The sequence below is a fragment of the Mobula birostris genome, chromosome 9 (assembly GCF_030028105.1).
Source record: "Mobula birostris isolate sMobBir1 chromosome 9, sMobBir1.hap1, whole genome shotgun sequence".
In the NCBI taxonomy this organism is placed as follows: Eukaryota; Metazoa; Chordata; class Chondrichthyes; order Myliobatiformes; family Myliobatidae; genus Mobula; species Mobula birostris.
In genome coordinates this window covers 130,755,303-130,779,617 of record NC_092378.1, presented here as the reverse complement: position 1 = coordinate 130,779,617, position 24,315 = coordinate 130,755,303, and the positions used below count along the sequence as shown (strand labels likewise).

At 38.2% G+C, this 24,315-nt stretch overlaps 1 protein-coding gene across 4 annotated transcripts in view; it reads right to left on the bottom strand.

The window, feature by feature from the left end:
• LOC140203067 (meiosis regulator and mRNA stability factor 1) overlaps positions 1–24,315 on the bottom strand; it is a 65,093-nt gene that overhangs the window by 25,630 nt on the left and 15,148 nt on the right. For 2 of the 4 annotated variants that reach the window (XM_072268821.1, XM_072268822.1), the window contains exons 2-11: positions 23,056–23,280; positions 20,980–21,645; positions 20,018–20,189; positions 16,978–17,204; positions 16,437–16,554; positions 15,877–16,049; positions 10,516–10,950; positions 4,449–4,603; positions 3,021–3,179; positions 2,592–2,775 (exon numbers count right to left, since the gene is read on the bottom strand). In XM_072268821.1, coding sequence (XP_072124922.1) covers positions 2,592–2,775; positions 3,021–3,179; positions 4,449–4,603; positions 10,516–10,950; positions 15,877–16,049; positions 16,437–16,554; positions 16,978–17,204; positions 20,018–20,189; positions 20,980–21,645; positions 23,056–23,217 — 2,451 coding nt within the window. In that variant the 5' untranslated portion in view covers positions 23,218–23,280. Of the gene's footprint in view, positions 1–2,591; positions 2,776–3,020; positions 3,180–4,448; positions 4,604–10,515; positions 10,951–15,876; positions 16,050–16,436; positions 16,555–16,977; positions 17,205–20,017; positions 20,190–20,979; positions 21,646–21,925; positions 22,060–23,055; positions 23,281–24,315 lie in introns of those variants that run through there. The other 2 variants (XM_072268823.1, XM_072268825.1) reach the window with 2 other exon arrangements.

The following is a 24,315-nucleotide window of genomic DNA, read 5'->3' as shown; positions in this document are numbered from 1 at the left end:
ACTTTGCAACAAAGCCATCAATTCCATCATCCAAATCATTGACATATAATGTAAAAAGAATTGGTCCCAACACAGATACTTGTGGAAGATCACGAGTCACTAGCAGCCAGTTAGAAAAGCCTCCCTTTATTACCTCTTTCTGCCTCCTGCTAATCAGCTTTATCCATGCTAGAATCTTTCACGTAATAACAAGCTACAAGCCCATGGTAAGTAGCCTCATGGGTGGCACCTTGTCAAAGGCCTTTGAAAATCCAAGTACACAACATCAACCGAATATCCTTTGTCTATCCTGCTTGTTACTTCTTTGAAGAATTCCAACAGATTTGTCAGGCAAGATTTTCCCTTGAGGAAACCATGCTGATTACAGGCTATTTTCTCATGTGCCTCTAAGTACTCCGAGACCTCATCCTTAATAATTGAGTCCGACGACTTCTCAACCAGGTAAGACTAACTGGCCTATAGTTTTCTTCTGCCCCTCTCACTTCTTGAAGAGCAGAGTAACATTTGCCATTTTTCAGTCTTTTGGAACCATTCCAGAATCTAGTGATTCTTGAAATGTCATTACTAATACCTCCACAATCTTTTCAGCCACCTCCTTCAGAACTCTGGGGTGTACACCATCTGGTCCAGGTGATTTATCCACCTTTAAACCTTTCAGTTTCAAGAACCTTCTCCCTAGGAATGGTAAACACCTGAAACTTCCACCATACTGCTAGAGTCTTCCACAATGTAGACTGATGCAAAAATACTTATTCAGTTCATCCACTATTTTATTACCCTCTCCAGCATTGTTTTCCAGTGGTCCAATATCCATTTTCTCCTCTTTTACACCATGTATCTAAAAAAACTTTTAAAATCCTCTATTAGTGGCTAGCTTACCAGGGGGAAAACCCATACTCGTGACTTGCCTTGCAGATTTTGACTTGCTCACAGTTATAGCTTTGACTTGGCTTGTCTAGTTGAGTTTCTGGTCAGTGGTGGCTCACGAGGTGATGGTAATGTATTTGATGTCAAGGGTAGGTGGCTCTTTAACTGGTGATGGCCATTGCTGGTACTTTGGTAGCACTGATGCTGTCTCTCAGTGCTCGAAATGTAGTCTACCTTTTGCAGTAGGCTGGCATGGATTGATTCACTTGCAGAATTATAAACAGAAGTGAACACAAGTGCCAGCTAACATCTCCACGCCTGACCATATGATAGTAGGAAAGTCAATGATGAAGCAGTTAAAATGGTGGGGCTTGGGACAGTACTGTGAGGAACATTTGTCGTAATATCCTGGAACTGGGATAATTGACCTCCAGCTTTGACAATCTTCACCCTGGGTGTGACATACAATTTCACCCATTGGAGATTTTTCCCTTTAGTTATATGAAGCTAAATTTTACCAGAGATCCCTGAAATCACTTTGGTCAAGTGCTGCTTTGAAATCACCCCTCCTCTGGATTCAGCTCCTTATTTGGACAAAGGGTGTAATGAGAAGTGGAGCTAAAGGGCCCCTGGCATATTACAGGTGAATAAATGTCATTGGACAATACAAATGATGACACTTTCCATTACATTGCTGATAAATGAAGTAAATTGACTGGATAGTAATCAGCTTGACTGGTTTAGTCTTCATTTTTCTAATCATGGTGTAAATCAAAATGGTTGAAGGCTGATGTTGAAGATCTCAGGAGAACACTAAAACAGATCATCTTTCTGGCATTTCTGGCTAGATTTGATTGCAAATGCACTTTAATTCTTTAATGCTATTGTTTATAATACAACTGAGTAGATTGGTGGGTCACCCCAGAAGGCATTTCAGAATCAAATACATCAGCAGGTCTGGTCTCACGGACAGAGGACCAGGTAACAATGATGAATTTCCTCTGCTGAAGAATGTGTGTGAACTAGATCATCAATATTGCTGACTTGTTTTTGTTTCAATTACTGAATTGAAATCCCCATAGTTGGGCCTCAGGATTAGTTACCAACTTTAATAAACCATCCATGCACCCAACAAGTTTACTCAGGATCAAATCCATCGAAAAGCAATAAACAGGGTTTTACTCTGGGAATGCACTTCAATATGGAAGATGCATTTGAGTAAAAACAAGGACAATCTGTGAATCAAGTCTCAAAAACAAATACGTGTTTATCTATGACTGACGCACTAGGAAATATTTAAAATTTTTCAAGAAATGATTTGTAAATAATATATATATATATATATATATATATATATATATATATATATATATTAAAAAAATCAGATTTAAAATAGTGAAAATAATCACCGAATGCAAACTTTGAAAACTGAATTGTAACAACATACTAAATATGAAATGGTATGAAGAATGAAGACCTCCCCCGCCCCATCCCTAAACTTAGCTAATGGTCAAGACGGAAGTTTATATTCCTACCAGATTTCTAACTCAAGAAATTCCTGGGAGGAAAAAAAAAAGAGACAAAAACAAATTTAAAAATTAGTTTTAAATATAATGGCAAAAATTTCATAACTACCACTGACCTCATTTCTTACAGATCTGCCATAGTAGCTGCAAAGCAATACCCAGTGTCAAGCCTTATCCGCTGTCCAAATATTAAGTTACCTTGCCATGCCTGGAGAAAATCTCATGCAATATTTGAGTAAGTTCCTTTCTAGACATCCTGTAATCCAAGTTGCTGACCTGTACATCTGCTCCATTTGCAAATGGGTCCATCTGGACATCAGAACAATGAGTTTGATTTATGCTTAAAGGAGAGGAGCGGTTGGAAAGACTTGGGGATAAGTTCCTAAAATAAATAAGAGTCAAACATCATCATACTCTTAAAGAGTCTCAGTACAATTTACCAACGTTAACCATTAAAACACTTCATGCAGAAGTTCAACACTCAACTGACACTTACTAAGTTCAAATTAATTCAGCTAGGTCTGACTTCATTTATTTAGTGGTCATTAAACTCAAATATTTGTCCCCAAATAAATAATTTCAAAATTCATTTTTTAAAAAGACAGACAAAATTAAAAATAGAGTTACCTTGCAGACAAGGAGCCATGGGATGCAATTGGTGGTGTGTTATGTCTTGAAACTGGCAACTTAGAAAAAGCAGAAGGGGAACTGACACGGAAGTCACCTTTCTTCTCAGTTTTGTCTGTAGGAGATTCCAATGAACTTGAAAATATTGGAATTTCTTGCCTAAAAGAAAACAACATTTTGAGTAACATGCTCATCTTCTCTGGCAGTTTCTTGGGATCACTTTTATTTAAAACGTTTGTTACATTTATATGTCAAAATTCACAGACTATTTTTACCTAATTTTCACATGGCACAAGACGACAAGTGAAATTAAGAAAACACATGAGATGAAAACATTTAAATACTAAGACAATAGTTAAACCCTCAGGGGGCAATAATTACACCCCACCCCCAAACAGGCCTGGAAATGGAAAAGGTTATGAACAGGAAAAATGGGGGAGTGGAGGAAGAGGTGAAAAGATTGCAAATTCCAATATCTGTGAAAGTGGTAGGCAGAAAAGATCAGAAGACAAAAAGACATGATGCAAGATAGAAAATAGCAACAAGACCAAGATTTTATGTAAGATAGAAATAGGAATATTTCCTGTTGAACCAAATACCGATCGACCTTCACTAATCCCACTACCTGTAATCCAGTTCCTTCAATAATCCAGCACTGATTATGCTTAAAGCGATCCTTCTGTAATCCGGCATTTTCACTAATCTGGCACTCCTCAGGTCCCAATGGTGCCGGATTAGAGAAGGATTATTGCTTAATGTGATCCTCCCGTAATTCGGCATTTTAGTCATACTTTACTGATCCCGGAGGAAATTGGTTTTCGTTACAGTTGCACCATAAGTAATTAAATAGTAATAAAACCATAAATAGTTAAATAGTAATATGTAAATTATGCCAGGAAATAAGTCCAGGACCAGCCTATTGGCTCAGGGTGTCTGGCAACAGCCTATTGGCTCAGGGTGTACTGGCAACTCCTCTGAAGATTTGCATTAATCCATTTATTATTCTAGCAGTCATTACAGTCATTTCCTATATTAAAAACAAATACAATACTACATTTTTGACATCATAGTTTCTCTTTAAATGAAGTTCTCCAAAGCATTCATTCCATTTTGATTAAAGTATTCTACTCAAAATATTAGCTTTCTGAATAAGATGCCAAAGCACTTATGAACTACCAGCAATCTTTAATACCAGGAAGTTAAATAGACAAAAATCTGTAAAGGCAGCATGTAGCATTATTTAACAGTGACAATTTAACAGTAATTAAAAGTCAATTACTCTCATCAACACATGTAATTGACATGGCTCATCAAAATTGTGTTTACTCCTTACTTCAATGTACTAATTAAAACTAGAAATATAATGATGATAATAAAATACAAAAAAAATTACTCCCCAGTTAACTCAGATATTCAATATAAACTCACTTATTACTTCCGATGATAGAATCTCCATTTCCTGTGGTTTTAGGAGTGGCTGGCGAATGAACAGAATAACTTATTGGTGGAGATTCAGATCCTTTCTTTTTGATCTGTTGCATCCGCACATTTTGCTTGGTTTTGGATTCCATACCACAGAGTTCCTTATAAAGTAAATAAGGAATCAGTTAAAACTGTGCAACAATGTACAAATTCACTTCAATAGTTGTACCAGCTTAAATTTTAAAACCATTTTCCTGATTTACTAAGCGCTGAATAAACTAAAATCCACAAGTATTAAATGAGAATCTTGCTCACCAAACCATAACTGGGAGGTTCAAGAGATACAAATATTTGAAAGAATGCTCTATTAAAGCTAAGCTTGACAAAAGGAGTAGAACTAGAATTACATAGCCCTTAAGTGAAAAAGAATTAGAAGTAAATACCATCAAGGTGTTTCCCTTGAGCCTCAAGTATTATAAAACTGTTTATTTAATCCAATCATAACTAAACTCACTTTTGCTCAAGTCCTAACAAACCTTTGGCATATACTCTGACAAAACCTGCTTTCAATTTTATAAACCAATTTCAAGAAATAACTACCTTATATTCAGTTTGTGAAAGTACTTGAAACGTTCATAAAATTCAAAGCACTAAAATTTAATTAGCTTATTACTCATTAATCTACAAAGTGAATATTTACAAGTCCACTTAGTACAACCAGTTAGTTCTAAAGTAACTGCAATGAATACCCAATTTAGGATTAGCTTCAAAATTTGCACTGCTCCATATTATTTATATCAATTCAGCAGCATAAGATATACTTACTGTTTCAAGTTCCAATTATTTCAAAATAGATTATGATAGCAAGATATTAAAACTTAGCTTTTTTTAAAAAATATTCCATTTGATTTTACTGAAACCTGAGAGGCTTTTGTAAACCAGCAGAAACGCTAATAAAATTCAATATTCACTTGCAGGGATGTTTAACTGCAGTCCCTCATTCACATAAGATAATGGTAGGCCTACCAGAGAGGACTAAAAGATCCCAAGTGTTAAACATATAGCCTAAGCACTACACTGGACTCTAAACTTCCATACTATAGGGCAAACAACTACCATATCAGCTACTTAGTTCTAAGGACAAAGTGAAATAAAGTTTACTCATTGTTTTAATTTTGGGTGGAGAGGTGAGGAAAATAAATTACTAATTTTCTACATTTTCATGCAAAACACCTGAAGCGCTTAAATTAATCATTATCTAATTAGTCACAGAGTTGTATATGCATCATTATCTACCTTGTAGATAACTGCTCTAAAGTTTACTTGAATTGGATAAGTCTGTTCAGTTTTAAGTTGCAAATTGTGTTCAAGAATGCATGCATATATCAAGAAAATTGTTTACTAAATATATATTTTGCTAAAAATGCAAAACTGTTCTTTCAAGACATTGACTAGCTGCTATGTTTCCAATAAAAAAAATTAAAAATGCATTTTCACTATTTAAACAAAGTTTGAAATTCAGGTTTTAGGAAAGAAACTGGTGAAAAAATTATGAAAAAACATTCTTCTCAATTGGTAACTCCTATTTTGAAAATGGACAAAGGCATTCTATTTTCAAGTAAAAAGACTTCATACATAACCATCCATTCAACCTCAACAATTTAATTAAAACAAATATTTTAACGGGAGTCCCAGTCTTCCATAAATTGTAATTTCCATTTCAATAGGGAAACACTTGCATAGAATACCAACAGGTTTTGACGACTTATGATTCTTCTTGTAGCACATTTTGAAACTGAACCAATACTTACTACCCTAAAAGACAACAAATTATGAGGTGGGGCAGACTGTAATAAAATAGTTACAAATATAAATGGAAGTTCCAATCACACATTTAAACAGCGCTTTGAGTGAAAAAGCTTTTAGTCACATTTCTAATTACCCATCTGCATCTCTTCAAAGATAAGGGAATTTTAACATAATATTAGATATCTGTCTTACAGTTTTATTAAATCTGATGGGTATTCCTGAATTGTCCTGAACATTACTGAAGATCATTATGGTAAGTAAACATTAAGTTTTCTAATTTGCACAATATTTTGTAGTTGAATGAGCAAAAATTTCAAGGTTTAACAAACAATAAAAGAGAAATAATACTGAAGAATGTATAATCTGTAGCATTGTGCATTATAGTCCATAAATATATTGTTACATGTAACTAATCATGTATTGGTCCAGTCATTTTTTAAAATGTCAAGTTAGCACAGGAACATTAAGGGTTGAAGGGTAAGTTGATGTTTTCTGCAACAGCTACCTTTCTTTTGCACTTTTAATTAGGTTTTTGTGCTCACAAGCTCAAGGATTCAGTCATGGGTTCACAACTTAACCTTGTTGATTACGTTAAAGCAAAATGGGCTGCAATACAACTATTGTGAAAACCAAAATTTACCAACAGATATACAATGTCAAATGCTTCAGTTTCCTCCATTTCTGAATTCCAGTGGTATCCTGTGGTTAATTTATGTCGGGGAACTGACTTCCAGGTCCTGCACCAGCAGAAATGTGGCCTAGGACCCTTCTGATTTCAAAAGGATTGTAATGCTTTGGATGTTAAGTATTGGGCAAGGTACTTTCATTCTAACTTCCTCAGTTTCATGAAGTAATGTATTTTCACTAATTTAAAAAAACTGCTTCTCATTTGTCTTTCAATATTGTGAATGTTAGACACACTGAGAAGCTATTAAGTGACCCTTATAGCTTTTATAACTAGCAAAGCTGGGACAAGGGTTCCACTGGCACGGGACTTCCATGGGGCACTTGACTATGCTCAGGAAATGTGGTTAGAAAACTTCTAGGTACGGAGATAGGCCTTATTCATTTTGTTCTGCTAAATTTGGTCATTGGGAGATAGTGGGCGACAAGTTCAAGCTGGTAAGATTCAGCCCAGTAGGTCTTAGTAACACTGTAAAGTGGAAAAAGGCTTGAATATTCATGTTTCATATTTTTCAATTGTTCAGCTTTACTGGGGAACAAAAAATACAGCTCTGATTAGCACAATACACCTTCATGTAACTAAGTATATTAGTAAATGGTGAACAGAAACAGATCAGAGGATAAATTAAAAATGTTGCAAATGTATGCATTAGATTATACGTAGTTAAGATAATGTAGGAAAGTGTTTAAATGGAAATGGAGAAAAAAAGTCACTTTAAATGAGGAAAAGCAACCCTCCTAATCAATTTAATCTTATTTCTGAGTTAAAGGTGTCATGTTGTGTTCAAGTGATATGTGATTCTTATTATCATCTATCAGTTTATTTTCCCAAAAGGACCTTTCCAAATCAATGCCTTTATGTTCTAAAGCAAATTCAAGCATAACCAATGTAAATAAAGTGATAGATTCCAATAAGGAATTGTAAAATTAGATAGATTTGCAGCTTATAAACTTCTGTTTATAGCCCACAAACTGAATTAGTTAATACATTTGAAATTATGTAATAAATTTGCAACAATATTTGAATGGGAGAGCAGGATGACAGGTAAACAAGATGGTGAAAAAGGGGACAAAGATTTAGGGTAACACACAACAAAGTTGCTGGTGAACGCAGCATGCCAGGCAGCAACTTTGTTGTGTGTTGCTTGAATTTCCAGCATCTGCAGAATTCCTCGTGTTAAAGATTTAGGGTGACAGGATGAAAAAAGGAAGCTAAGGGGGAATTTTTCACACTGAAGGTGGTGAGTACATGGAACAAGCTGCCAAAAGAAGTGTTGAGGCAGATGCGGTAGTATTATTTTAGAAGCACTTGGATAGGTTCATGGAGAGACGAGGCTTAGAAGGATATGGGTGAAAGAAGAAATTGGAACTAGCTGGATGGGCACTGTGGTCGGTATGGATTTGTCAGGCCCAAGGGCCTGTATCTATGTTGTATGGCTCTATGACTCTAAGGCAGCTCTCCAAGTCATGATTTAATTTGAGGTTTCGCATGTATTTCACATTCATTTTGTGATTTACAGAAATAATTGTATTTCACAGAAAATATCACTAACATGAAGAACTGACAGTTTAATAAATTTATTTATTATTGTCTCATGTACTGAGGCACAGTGAAAACCTTGTCTTGTAAGTTCTTTGGCCTCTCTGTACCTTTAAATGGTGTCAATCTATGGGCCAGACTGACTGTCCTGCCAAATGCTGTAATTTCTGACATTTCCTTTCTTCCAAACTTTAATCCACTGACTGCCAGTTAGTGTTGTAACTATTGGGAAAATGCCCATCTTTTCACAGCACCTGCCAAGGCCAAAGAGAGGATACTTTAACTGGGGCTCTAATGGAGACTAAATCTCCCCAACAAAAGCAATTAGTCTTCAATGGCCTTCAGTATGTAAATTAACACCAACCAAGGGTATAGATGAGCAAAGACCTTGCAGTTATTCAGCTACTGCTTTGCTGTCTCAGCGGTTGACTAAATAAGAAAAAAAACTGGGAGGATCCTGGACCATCAAGTCAGTTTATTCAAATTTCAGTCAAAATGGGAATGAAACTGGATGTAACGATTTGAAGTGTATCTGCACAAAAGATCCTACATAACCAATGCAGAACTAATGCCTGGCATCCTCATAACATGAGCATTATCCCAGTATTTTCATTCCAAACAAGGGAGAATCCTATTATTTATTGTGGGGAGGAAAGGGTAAAAAGGAGGTCACAGCTCGGTGTGCAAGGAGCCACAGTTCACAAAGGGGGATCAGGACAGCAGTGCTGCGAAGATTGATGATGCCAGAGGTTTTTGCAGACCAAGGTGATTTCTTCCAGTTTGTCTGCGAAACAGATTATTTTTTGATGTCTCTCTTTTCAAGGTGGCTTGGGTCCTGTTGAAAGACTGTAACACTGAAACAGTGAGGTGTGGTCTTCTGCACTCATTTGTTGCAGGAGCAACCTCTCTCTCCCTTGCTAGAGAGAGAGACTATCCGAGATAGTGTTAGAATGGAATGTAGCTTTTTGATGGACTCTACATTATGATCTCTGGGGTTTTTGCTATTGTTTGCATGGTGGGGGGAGGGGGGTTGGTACTTTAGCTGGAGCAACTGGGGGAGGGAGCTTTGAGGTTCTGATGTTTCAGTCATTCATTCTTTGGGTTTTGCTTCTGTTTCGTGGATGCCTGAGGAGAGTAAGAATTTCAGGTTGTACATTATATACATTCTCTGCTATTAAATCGAACCACTGAAATTCAGCTGGGATGTGGCATGTGGACAGATTATTGGGAGCAATGGGTAGATCAAATTATGGTGGATATCATGAAACCTCTGGCTGATAAGATGTGAAGCCAATGTGATGATGACTGAATGAGTCAGAATCAGGTTTATTATCACTGGCATGTGACGTGAAATTTGTTAACTTTGTTAAGTGAAAGCAGGCCGATATCAATCTTTTTCCCGCAGCTGGATAATTGATCTCTTGGACATGCTAATGTGATCAATGTAGTTGTAGTAGTAATAATAAGTACTTCAAGTTTTGCAAAAGGGAATGTTGAACTTCTGGGTATGTGAGGCTTTGGCAAGTGAATCCTTGAAGCTCTGACAACCAAATAAGACATGAATGTGTAGATTGTTGGAGGTTCTAGCCCATAATGTTTGCTCTCTGGTATTTCATTTGAGTGGCGACGAATAAAATCAGTCAGATCAGTGAAACTATTTGATTGTACAGTATGCTGAACACTTTCTTTATGAACTTGTGGACTGATGAACATAGCCTTTTAACAGATTTATTGCATATCAATAAGTGTGGGAAGTATGAATTATATGTGACATATTTTATGTGTCAGCTACTCACCAAATAACGTTCAAGTCATATTATTTCAGTTCCTTAACTTTACTGTTAAAATGCTACCACAGCCCAAATGAACCAAACAAAGTAACAGTTCATGTTATGCTGGATGGAGATATCACTTTTAACTACCATCATAACTCAAGCTATTTTTATACCTTCCTCATTTGTACAAAATGAAATATACTCAATTTACTAACCTTCCTATGAAGCCACATATACTCAGAGGTGCATTAAAGGAACTATTTACCTGCAAACTTCTGACTTTTCCATTTTTAACTGCTGATCCTTGTGGTGTCCGTGAGTTCTTAACAGAAGGATTTTTTCCATTGTGGGATTGTTCATCAAGGTCTTTATTCAGTTGAGATAGTTTTGCAAGTTTACTTGCCTTTTTAGGGGATTTTGTCTTTTCAACTGTTATGCAGTTATTTTTGCTTTCACAAAAATCTTTATTTTTTGGTGTAAACGATACAAGAATCTTATTCCCAAACACATCTTCATTCTCCATACGCTTCTGTGCACGCTCAGCACTTTCCTGGCTGGTAAAACGAAGGATTGCACTGCTGCCAGTAATGCTTAAAACTTTTCCACCACAATTATCAGACAAACGGCGCAGTCTGTTGCTGACTTGCTTGCTGTCTCTATTAATTGGCAAATTGTACACATACAGAAGAGTATGACATTGCTAGAATGGAAAAAGAAAATGAATGGGCAGAAAGAAAAAACTAGGCTTCTGTAATTTAAATGGTTTCTTTCCCCCTCCCTATCATAGATCTCCACTTTTCTTCTCTCCTTCCTAACCCACTTTCATCCCCTTGTCACACCCCTCAATTTCTAACTATTCCCACTTTCCATGCATTGTTTAACTATTGTCGAATGTTTCCAGTATTCTGTTTATTTCAGATAAATATTTTCTTGTTAGTTCAATCATGTAGGAATAAGCTTTATGTGGAAAATAGAACAATGCAATTTCTTGCAGGAGCACACTTCTCACAAAGCAGGTGAAATGCATTATAGCACTCAAATGCAACATCTTACACTCTAGTATCTAAAATGAACTGAGTTCAGGTAGACAAATATGGGTATCCTTGGTGGCACAGTTGTTAATTTATTGGGCTAGTAACATAGAAACATAGAAAACCTACAGCACAATACAGGCCCTTTGGCTCACAAAGTTGTGCCGAACATGTCCCTACCTTAGAAATTACTAGACTTCCCCATAGCCCTCTATTTTTCTAAGCTCCATGTACCTACCCAGAAGTCTCTTAAAAGACCCTATCATATCCACCTCCACCACTGTTACCGACAGCCCATTCCATGCACTCACCACTCTCCGAGTCAAAAACTTACCCCTGACATCACCTCTGTACCTACTCCCTAGCACCTTAAAGCTGTGTCCTCTTGTGGCAGCCATTTCAGCCCTGGGAAAAAGCCTCTGACTATCCACATGATCAATGCCTCTCATCATCTTATACACCTCTGTCAGGTCATCTCTCATCCTCTGTCGCTCCAAGGAGAAAAGGCCAAGTTCAATCAACCTGTTTTCATAAAGCATGCTCCCCAGTCCAGGCAACATCCTTGTAAATCTCCTCTGCACCCTTTCTATGGCTTCCACATCCTTCCTGTAGTGAGGCCACCAGAACTGAGCACAGTACTCCAAGTGGGGTCTAACCAAGGTCCTATATAGCTGCAACATTACTTCTCAGTTCCTAAATTCAATTCCACGATTAATGAAGGCCAATATACCGTATGCCTTCTTAACCACAGTGTCAACCCTACGCAGCTACTTTGAGTGTCCAATGGACTCGGACCCCAAGATCCCTCTGATCCTCCACACTGCCAAGAGTCTTACCATTAATATTATACTCTGCCATCATATTTGGCCTACAAAAATGAACCATTTCACACTTATCTGGGTTGAACTCCATCTGCCACTTCTCAGCCCAGTTTTGCATTCTATCAATGTCCCGCTGTAATTTCTGACAGCTCTCCACACTATCCACAGCACTTTCAACCTTTGTGTCATCAGCAAACTTACTAACCCATCCCTCCACTTCCTCATCCAGGTCATTTATAAAAATCACAAAGAGTAAGGGTCCCAGAGCAGATCCCTGAGGCACACCACTGGTCACTGACCTCCATGCAGAATATGACCCGTCTACAACCACTCTTTGCCTTCTGTGAGCAAGCCATTTCTGGATCCACAAAGCAATGTTCCCTTGGATCCCATACCTCCTTACTTTCTCAATAAGCCTCGCATGGGGTACCTTATCAAATGCCTTGCTGAAATCCATATACACTACATCTACTGCTCTTCCTTCATCAATGTGTTAAGTCCCATCCTCAAAAAATTCAATCAGGTTCGTAAGCCACGACCTGCCTTTGACAAAGCCATGCTGACTATTCCTAATCATATTATACCTCTCCAAATGTTCATAAATCCTGCCTCTCAGGATCTTATCCGTCAACTTACCAACCAGCGAAGTCAGACTCACTGGTCTATAATTTCCTGGGCTATCTCTACTCCCTTTCTTGAATTAGGGACAACATCCGCAACCCTCCAATCCTCCAGAACCTCTCCCGTCCCCATTGATGATTCAAGGATCATCACCAGAGGCTCAGCAATCTCCTCCCTCGCCTCCCACAGTAGCCTGGGGTAGATCCCATTTGGTCCCGGTGACTTATCCAACTTGATGCTTTCCAAAAGCTCCAGCACATCCTCTTTCTTAATACCTACATGCTCAAGCTTTTCAGTCTGCTGTAAGTCTGCACTACAATCACCAAGATCCTTCTCCATAGTGAATACTGAAGTAAAGTATTCATTTAAGTACCTCTGCTATTTCCTCCAGTTCCATACACACTTTCCCACTGTCACACTTGATAGGTTCTATTCTTTCACGTCTTATCCTCTTGCTCTTCACATACTTGTAGAATGCCTTGGGATTTTCCTTATTCCTGCCTGCCAAGGCCTTCTCATGGCCCCTTCTGGCTCTCCTAATTTCCTTTTTAAGCTCCTTCCCGTTAGCCTTATAATCTTCTAGATCCCTAACATTACCTAACTCTCTGAACCTTTTGTAAGCTTTTCTTTTCTTCTTGACTAGATTTATTACAGCCTTTGTACACCACAGTTCCTGCACCCTACCATAACTTCCCTGTCTCATTGGAACATACCTATGCAGAACTCCACACAAATATCCCCTGAACATTTGCCACATTTCTTCCGCACTTTTCCCTGAGAACTTCTGTTCCCAATTTAAGCTTCCAATTTCCTGCCTGATAGCCTCTAATTCCCCTTACTCCAATAAAACGCTTTTCTAACTTGTCCGTTTCTATCTCTCTCTAATGTTATTGTAAAGGAGATAGAATTATGATCACTATCTCCACGATGCTCTCCCACTGTCAGATCTGACACCTGACCAGGTTCATTTCCCAATACCAAATCAAGTACAGTCTCTCCTCTTGTAGGCTTATCTACATATTGTGTCAAGAAACCTTCCTGAACACACCTAACAATCTCCACCCCACCTAAACCCCTTGCTCTAGGGAGATGCCAATCGATATTTGGGAAATTAAAATCTCCCATCACAGCAACTCTGTTATTATTACACCTTTCCAGGATCTGTTTCCCTATCTGCTCCTCGATATCCTTGTTACTATTGGGCGGCCTATAAACTCCTTCCTGTTCCTAACCTCCATCCACAGAGACTCCGTAGACAATCCCTCCATGACGTCCACCTTTTCTGCAGCCATGACACTATCTCTGATCAACAGTACCACGCCCCCACCTCTTTTGCCTCCTTCCCTGTCCTTTCTGAAGCATCTAAAACCTGGCACTTGAAGTAACCATTCCTGTCCCTGAGCCATCCAAGTCTCTGTAATGGCCACCACATCATAGCTCCAAGTACTGATCCACGCTCTAAGCTCATCCGATTTGTTCACAATACTCCTTGCATTAAAATAGACACATCTCAAACCGTCCACCTGAGCGTGTCCCTTCTCTATCACCTGCTTATCCTCCCTCACAAACTGCCTCCATGCTGTCTCTACTGTGAGCCAATCACCTCTTCCACAGTCTCTTCAGTTCGGTCCCCACCCCCCCAACAATTCTAGTTTAAACTCTCCCCAGTAGCCTTAGCAAACCTCCCCGCCAGGATATTGGTCCCCCTGGGATTCAAGTGCAACCTGTCCTTTTTGTACAGGTCACACCTGCTCCAAAAGAGGTCCCAATGATCCAGAGATCTGAATCCCTGACCCCGCTCCAATCCCTCAGCCACACATTTATCCTCCACCTCATTCTATTCCTATACTCACTGTCGCGTGGCTCAGGCTGTAATCCTGAGATTACTACCTTTGCGGTCCTGCTTCTCAACTTCCTTCCTCACTCCCTGAAGTCCTTTTTCAGGACCTCTTCCCTTTTCCTACCTATGTTATTGGTACCAATATGTACCGTGACCTCTGGCTGTTCTCCCTCCCACTGCAGGATATCTTGGACGTGATCTGAAATATCCCGGACCCTGGCACCTGGGAGGCAAACTACCATCCGAGTTTCTTTCCTGCGTCCACAGAATCGCCTCTTTGACCCCCTAACTATAGAGTCCCCTATTACTACTGCCTTCCTCTTCCTTTCCCTACCCTTCTGAGCCACAAGGCCGGACTCTGTGCAAGAGTCACAGCCACTATTGCTTCCCCCAGGTAGGCTGTCCCCCCCCACAGTACTCAAACAGGAATACTTATTGTCAAGGGGTACAGCCACAGGGGTACTCTCTAGTACCTGACTCTTTCCCTTCCCTCTCTTGACAGTGACTCTCTTGTCTGTCTCCTGTGGCCCCGGTGCAACCATCTGCCTATAACTCCTTTCTATCACCTCCTCGCTTTCCCTGACCAGACGAAGGTCGTTGAACTGCATCTGCAGTTCCCTAACTCCGTCCCTTAGAAGCTGCAGCTCCACACACCGGGTGCAGATATGGCCGTCCGGGAAGCTGGGAGACTCCAGGACCTCCCACATCTGACACCGAGCACAGAAAACCGGTGTCACACACATACTACTTCTTTTCCGCAATTAACACAGGTAAACCTACCTCGCCTCATTATCGCCTAAGCCTGTTGAGCCAAAGCCCTGTCACTCTGCTCTCTCTCACGTGTCTGCCCACTGGATATGATGGACTTCTTTTTAAACTTTTCCCGCTCTACTGGCTGACGTCAAGCGCCTGCGCAGTCTTACCTCTCTTTTACCCGAGTAGTAAAACTGCCTTCACTCCGGAAATCCTTAGCCGTTCACCTAGAGACCATGATTAATACTCCAGACACGCATGGTGGCTGTGAAATTTAGCTGATGTTCATGATTCAGAAATTTTTTTAAAAATTAAAGCCTGTCTTTGTCATGATGAGCACCTAGCTACTGGAGTGTCATAAAAGCATGCTAGTAATGAACATGTCTTGAAAACTGGAAAAAAAATTGGTGTTGAAGGAAAAAAGGGAGAAAAGATAATTGAAATCTGCAAGTATCCAAACTTCCTGCAATTGTAGTTCGCATTAGCAACAAATAAAAACTTAAGTAATGACTTGTGTTATTTTAGAAAATGTGATTTAATAACATTGAGAAGAAACTTACTTGTGTTTTCTCTGGTAATCTTGGTGGTAAGTTAGAAACAAATTCCTCAAATTTGATATGTTTGTGTGCATGTTGTAGAAGTGCATCTGAAACTTGATTCTTATGCACCAAAATGATCTGAAAACCATGCCGATGCCGAAGGTCACTGAGTTCTGAGGCAAAGTTGACATCAGCTATAAAATGATCAAACTACAATTATTAGAAAGAATAAATTCTGATTGAAATCAATCTCTGCTATATTTTTAGCTTAAAAGACAGGAAAATATTTCTCTATGTTCATTCATAGTACACATATATTGTCATTAGAAATTATAAAAGATACACAAATTTTAAGATCTAAGCAAGCGACATTTCATTGCACCAACAATGACACTGACTTTCAGCATGCTATGTATTCCAGATTTTAAACCTAAAATTACTTAATGGAATATACCCTACATTACTTTTAATTAACGTCTTCTCACTGAGGAGACCAGACTAAGCTGCTATTCTAGTAACCTTTGCCCATGATCAGTTTTTCCTGATGTAATTAAATGTGTTTAAGTATATTGGTTACTTACAGGATACCAAAACAACAGTGGATGGAGCTGTGTGAGTATCAGCAAATCGCCTTAAACTTTGTCTAAGCTTGTCATCGGCAGCATTCTTTGCTGTTGCATTTATATGTGCAACTGTCACCTGCACCAAAAAAAAATATTTTTTAAACTTGGTTTTCATCACAACTTCATTACTAATGTGTATGTGCTCTATCTTACAATTACAATTTAGTGGAATGAAGCATAATAAGAGATGGTAATGTTAGCCTGCTAGATATCAATGTATTCAACCAATCTGCCTGTTTTGGAACACACCTGATTTTGAATGTAGAATGGGGGTGTGTGTGGGGGGAGTGAGTTAGGGCTGAGTTGGGCTGAAGGGCTGTCCATTTTACTGCACGAGATACTTAGCAAGGTTCTGGAACTTTAAAATAGAAAGAGTTTTAAACTTAAGAATTTTTTTCAATCTGAAATTTGGCTTTCTGTTTTAAATACTAGCAACATAAAATCCTTAATATTTAGAAAACACAGTCACTAGTACAGGCAGATTATGCAGGTGACTTACCTGGCAATTATTAAGCTCCTGGATAACTTCCTTGTTCTCTTTGCTAATATCACACACACAAATGAATTCTGCCTCTCTGTGACCTTGGAAAAACTGTTGACGGATTCGCTGTACTATTGTCATGGCTGACCGTCCTGTTGGGACAGAGCAATTTTCTATATCCCAAAACACCCCAATAGGTGGTAGATTCTCCTGTTGTTGGCCCGGTATTGCTACATCAGATAATCCTGTTGAAAATTCACCAGAGTTAGTGCCATATTTTCATGTATACTTTCTCAGTAACTTAAATTGCTAATGATTGGCATAATTTTTTGAATACTAAGTTTCTGAATAAAGTAATACTAACATAAAGCTGCTCATAATTTACATTCAGCTTGGAACTCGTGTCAGCTTGCGCACTTAAACATGATTGCCTAGAAACTGCACCAGCTAACATCCTCCTTTATGCACAAATCTAATGAAAGACAGGCAAATGTGGAAGGTGAGCACTGGCTGCCTGCCTCTTAATCGCTGGTGGGATTGCTCTGCTATGGAGAGGGAAAAGCCTGCCACTGGGCCCAGGGAACGTTACGCAGGTTTTCTGTGTTTTGGATGTGGGCTTGGACTGTAGACTTTACTTTTCGGTCTTACAGATTTTTATATTATGTGTTTTTCACTGATCTGTCCCTTTTTCTGTGTGCGGGGGAGGAGCATTTGGGGTTGATGTGCCTGTTCTGTTTTTCTTCGTTATTTTGCAGCGAGGAGGGATTTGGGGGTTGATGAATATGTTGCCGTTCTTTTCTTACCTGGTTTTGGTGGCTATCTGGGGAAGAAGAATTTCAGAGTTGTCTACTTTGATAATAAATGAAGCTTTGATCTTTGTTTTACCTGTTTGTTTCCAATTTCTGTAGAGGCCCCATGCATAAAGAAACATGAGGGTATTGTTCTGATTTGAAGGTTATGATCAGTAATCAGTGCTAGGACAACATAAGTAGATGGGCTGGTGAAGAAGGCATGCCATATGTTGCCTTAAAATGCTTCAGTCATTCTGTCAAGACACCCTAACAACACTGTTGGAAGGGGGATTCTGAAATTTAGATCCAGCAAGTCCGGATGGTGTGCGATTTGGAGGATGGAGTGTTTTCATCCACATGAAGTCCTTATCCACCTTGGTGGCAGAGGTCTTGGGTTTAGAAGGTATTGTGAGACTGCCATGGTAAGTAACTGCAGAACAATTTCCTACTCGTGCAAATTGTAGTGTCTTATGTTCTTATCCGTGGTATTTCTCAGCCTGTCCAGTTAATTTACTGGTTAATGGGGACTTACACCACACTGATAATATAGGATAAGCAGACAATGATGGCATATAACAATTACGTATTAGTAGTTAGCTTCTCCCTTGTTCAGCATAGTCAATGCCTCATTCTTATATGGAACTTAATAACACAAGAGCAAATGTGGTCTTGATCTTGATGCATGCAGACATGAATTGCCTTAATTTTGTTTTTGAGTAAGAATCAAATAATGTGCATTCATCAGTGATTACACTGGATTCCGGTTGATTGGCCATGGGAAAATCGGTGCAACTACTTATTTGGGACACTATGCCACTTAATTGGGGCAGGATACTGTTGCCAAACAGTTTCTAACTAGCATCAGACGCATGCATTTGTGTGGCCAATGGACACTACACCATACATGGAGTGAGCAGTTTTTAAATAGCGTCAGTTGCGTACGTTTGTATTATGTTATCCAATTGGGCCAATGGATGCCAATCCAAAAAGCAGTGATTTTGGATAATTCTGTTTTTTCATTTTGACTTTTAAAAAATTCAGACCCTTGCCAACATGTTGAATGTTACAGTAAAAATGAAGATTTGGAGGATGCAACCGTTGAAAGCACTGTATCAAAATACCAAAGCAGGAAATATGAAGATCAGGGAAGTGATGATGACACAGTTGAACTTGAGCTAGTGACTACACAGGATGCCAGGAAAGTTGTTGTTGGATTATGGCACCAATTCATGCAGGAAGGCAATGAAAGCCATTCATTATCTGTACTAGGTGCACGAATTTTCTCCATTTACAGTTAATCAAAAGAACTCGCACTGTACAGTGGATGAATTCCTCCATTGATAACTATTAAGAAATAACACACTGTTTAATAGTACTGTAATTGTATTGATAGTATTCTAATTTATCTGTATGCATAACTTGAAACTCAGTTAAATGGTAGTTTGCCTTTTTTATACACTTTTACCTATTTCCAGGAAACTTTGGCTAATTGGGGCAGCTGCTTAATTGAACCAAAAATATACTGGTCCTGATGTGTTCCAATTAACCAGAATCCACTGTATCTTCAATTTTGACCTTAGGATGCAAAGAAGATCATTGAAGAAGCATATGAATATGGCTGTGATTTGGACTAGGCCCAGAGGAATTCCTGCAATAATATTCTAGGGCTGGGATGAATGACCACTAATGACTGCAACTGACTTCTATAATGTATGGTATGACCGATGAATGGAGTATTTTTCTCCATGATGTCCATTTTACCATGGTTCCTTAATGAGTCAAGTGCTGAATTGTTATCAAGGGCAGTCAAATTTATGTCACTTCTTCAAACTTACTTGACCTCAGCCAACGTGTCAACAGGACCATTTAATTGAAGGTAGGCGAAGGAAAGGTGAATTCCTGCTGTTGCACATTATTCATTGCAGTTGACCTAAAACTTGATACACATGGTCAACAAGTGAAGAATGAATTGGGTTGGTTATGATGTCAAAAGGCCCATATTTCTGTTTTGCATGTGAAGATGAATAAACAATTTTAAAAAATTAATTTATGTAATTGATAATTGAGGGACCCTATTTGTATTACCTTTGCCACCTTGTAATCCATCTTGTAATTACAGCATGGATCATAAATTTACTGGATAATTACCTCTCCACAAGGCAATTTTGGCATGAAATTGTCAATATAGAATTTGAAAATTGAATGACACTGCATTATCACTAAAGCTAAGAATTGACATGAATGGGAAAGAATATTAAAGCACATACCATACTTCTGAGGCTGGAGGCCCAAATTTCCTGCTGTTAGGATTGGTGTCTCTGTCATTTGATCTTCATTCTGAGCACCATTGCACGTCGATATAGAAACTGGAACGGACTGAATTGGTGGGGGAATATTTGGCCAAATCTTTGTTGTATCCAAAACAGGACGCTTGGGTGACTGCAACAAAGATTAAAGAAATAAACTAAAGCTACACTTCAGATTTCACGGTAAGCAAGTTACTCAGAGAAAATTAAGCAAAATGGTTAATTCTGAAACTAGTTCAATATACAACAGATAATGTGTATGGCATTAATGAACCAAATACCACTACATAATACTTCCTGTTTTTACCTTTTTGCTGTTTGTAAATGCATAGATGTTTTTCTGCATTGGTTCAACAGAAGTTTAACTGTATGCTTAAGAGTATTGTAAAGAACAGGTAATGTAAAGATTATCAGCTTTGGTGCTGTTCAAGTTAGAAGGGTCAGGCATAATGCTGAACACGGGAAGAGTACTATGTTACAAACTTGGGAATGAGCATATATTGGTGAAAATATGAGAAATAACCAGTTAAAACCAAATGTTCAGCATATGACACACCACCTAAATAAATCTAATTTAGTTAGAAACAATTGTGTTTCGGCCTTTTTGAAGGACAGATGAGGCTAGAGCTGTGTGAAAGAACAAAAAAAAATGGACGAGTGGGATCTGAATATGTGGGGAAGGTGACTTTGCATATTAATACTATTGGTGTAACTATATCAAACACCATTCCCAAGTCTGCAGCATCTCATTACATGGCTGAATGGTATAAATGTACCATTAAAATCGCTGCACACAACTAATGAAAGCTGCATGTGAAATAAAAGAAATGCATCATACAAGCTGGACAAAATACTGAAAGTTAAAGGACTTAAGTTTTACAAGTAATTTGAAAAAAAATTATTTTCAAATCAAATATACTAACCTTATTTGCACAATCATCACAGCGATGTGAATTTTTCAGAAACATAGAAGGCACGTGCAAAGGTAAAGAGTTGGTGCAAACACGTTTTGGTTGGTCATCTTGATTCTCTTGGTTTTCCAAATGCCCACTAACTCTGCCAGTGAGCTCTGTGCAGGAAAAATGACTATTTGTGTTGTAGCTCTGATGCACAGGAACTTGATGCAGTTTTGAGACACTCGAATGGTAGGGTTGGGACTGTTTGAAGAGATTTCCACAACAAGATAGATTCTGGGAAAGGGGTGGCTGAAACTGATAACTGGAGACAATGTTCTCAGTATAGGGGCTAGTCAAGTGGCATGGAGTTCCATCCAAAAGATGTTTAGCTGTAGTTGCTTTACAGTACTTTGTGTGGAAGGTAGGCATTGAACTTATTTGACATGTAACTGTTCCAGTATTTGTGTGTTCTGAAGCGTCATTACCAATTGAGTGAATGCAACCATTACCATTTTGAATTTGGATGGAACAATGCGGACAGTAACTAACTTTCCTGCCAGCTGACTGCTGCTTTGGAAAAGACTGAATGTCAGAAGGGGGAGTGTTTGCAAAGAAATTAGAATTAGCATGATGGGAGGGAAGGGGAACATGCTTCAATTCAAGTATGGGTTTGTTGGTCTCCATGTAATGTTTCTGGAAGAGCAAAAGACAATATATACTCAGAGTTAGTATCTTTTCACACAAACAAAGAAAGTAGCAAAGGAAATTCACAGGCAAGGTACTAGGGCCCACAAGGTTTATGAATATTTCTTTAAATAGTGATATTTAATTTTGTATTTCATAAACTAAATAACCATTTAATTTTGGTGCAAACTTAGTACAAATATAATGAAACAAAGGTGAGGCTCTTGCATGTAAGGATTTATTTTCCCTCAATTTCAAGTTAGAGCAAAAAAGTACACATGATACCTACCAATAAACATGTCCAAGGAAGCAATCTTGGTGAATAAGGACCACTTTTACCAGACTGTTTAATTCCTCCCCCACCATCCCAGTCACAGCAATAAGACTTCCCAATCCTCTGCTTAAGACAGCTAAGAATTCCTATTTTCCTTTCACACTGTAAATGCCCCAATTATGCACATTCATCACCTGTGGATTTAGATGCAAAGCCACTCAATGACTTAAAAGCAGGAATGCATACCAACTAAAATCAGCAGTTTCAAATCTTAAGAAAAATTATGGGACAATTAATACAGCAAGACATCAAAATTAGACAAAATAATTAAAAAGTATTCTCAAGACTATTGGAATGAGGGAGTTAATTACTGTTTAATTAAACTTGTAACATTTGCAAAGAAAAAGCATTTCAGGATGTATATTGTATACATTTCTCTGACATTAAATTGAACCTCTGAACCTTTGAATTAATAATTAAAAACTCACAAGGTATAGATCATAAATGCTTCACCTGTCATGGGAAAGAATGATTACATTGACAATATCTGCTGATGAACTATGTTTAATTCATATTGCTGACATTAAACATATGCTGCAAAATTTAAACAAAGCAAATAAAAAACAAATTGAGTATATAATTTAAAACTTAAACATAAATGATTGTGATATAAAATCAACTCCATTAATTTCCTACGATTGCAACTTCAACATTCAGCTTCAACTTTGCAAGAATTATAAAAGATTGATTTGTGCCAAATGTGAAATTTTATTCATGCAACTGTTATACTTTGCCAGAAAATATAAATATTTGATAATAGAAACATAGAAAATAGGTGCAGCAGTAGGCCATTCGGCCCTTCGAGCCTGCACTGCCATTTATTATGATCATGGCTGATCATCCAACTCAGAACCCCGCCCCAGCCTTCCCTCCACACCCCCTGACCACCGTAGCCACAAGGGCCATATCTAACTCCCTCTTAAATATAGCCAATGAACTGGCCTCAACTGCTTCCTGTGGCAGAGAATTCCACAGATTCACCACTCTCTGTGTGAAGAAGTTTTTCCTAATCTCGGTCCTAAAAGGCTTCCCCTCTATCCTCAAACTAATGGACAGTAACTTGTAAGATGGAACAATGAATTTACCGTTTTTTTACTGGACGGTAATATCTGTTCAACTGTTGAAAAGCAATTTGAGATTTTCCAGAGCCACTGTTTAGAAATGTCACCATCATCATCATCAGGTAGATTTAGGCATCCAACAGGCCTACTGCAAAAGGAATTCTCCTTTCTGTTGCCATCCATCATACAGTCTTACATACTTCCTCAGCATCCTTTCATCTGTCTTTCCTTTCATTCTTCTCCCCTGTTCTGTAAAAAGGAAGAATACTTTCTTGAGAAGGAAATCATGGAATAGCAACAGTAATTTTCTGTATTTGGCTTTTCTCTATTCTCATTTATGACCGCGCAGCTTTTGGTCATTACATTGTTCCAGTGAAGCTCAAGCAAAACTCAAGAATCTGCACCCTCCCAATCTTGCAGCTGGTTATGTAAGAGTCATTCAGACTTAATTGTCAACTACACTTTCAGATTCATTTATTATTTTTTACTTTCCCCAGACCCACCTTTGATCCTTTATTTATCTATTAGCATTTGACTCAACTTTTGTTGTTGCATCCTTCTTGCCATTCACTTTTAGATCTTCCCTGCTTTTTATTTACTTTTCTCAGTCTCACCTTTTTTCTGCATCTTATCCAGTTCTGATCTTTTTAAAAAGTATCAGTCTGAAACTTTACATCTGTTCACCTTCTTACAAAATGCTGTCTTGAGTGTACTTATACAAGTGTCAATTAAGATGTAGACTTAGACCTTAAGACATCAGAGCAAACTTGAACAAGGAATGCATAAAAGCTGTATAAATTTATAAAACAGTTAAACATAGTATAATCCATGAAACTGCAGACGATTGCTTCATTAATGTTTGCATAAACTAGCGAAAAGCTGTCATGCAATATTAATCACAAGTCAACTAATGGATGATTTTCATTTGTAAACCAAACTAATGTAACTTGTGCTAATTATATTTCCAAAGGTATATTTAGTGGCAAAGCATCCAGAGAAATCAGTCATTAAAATATCTTCAATCCTGAAACTCTTTGGAAAACTTGAAAATAAAAAGAAAACTTAAAACGATTGCCTGATTGAGTGGTGAACGCAGATACACTCTCATTTCAGAATTACTTGGATGAGTACCTGAGATTACAAAGCATAAAAGGCTATGGATCAAGTTCCAGAAACAAAAGTAGTTTAAATGGGTAATTGATGTCAGTATGGGCATTGTTGGCAAAAGGCTTAGTTTGGTCTCTGACTCAGTGTCAAATTCTTCCATAGACTGAAATTTGGCTA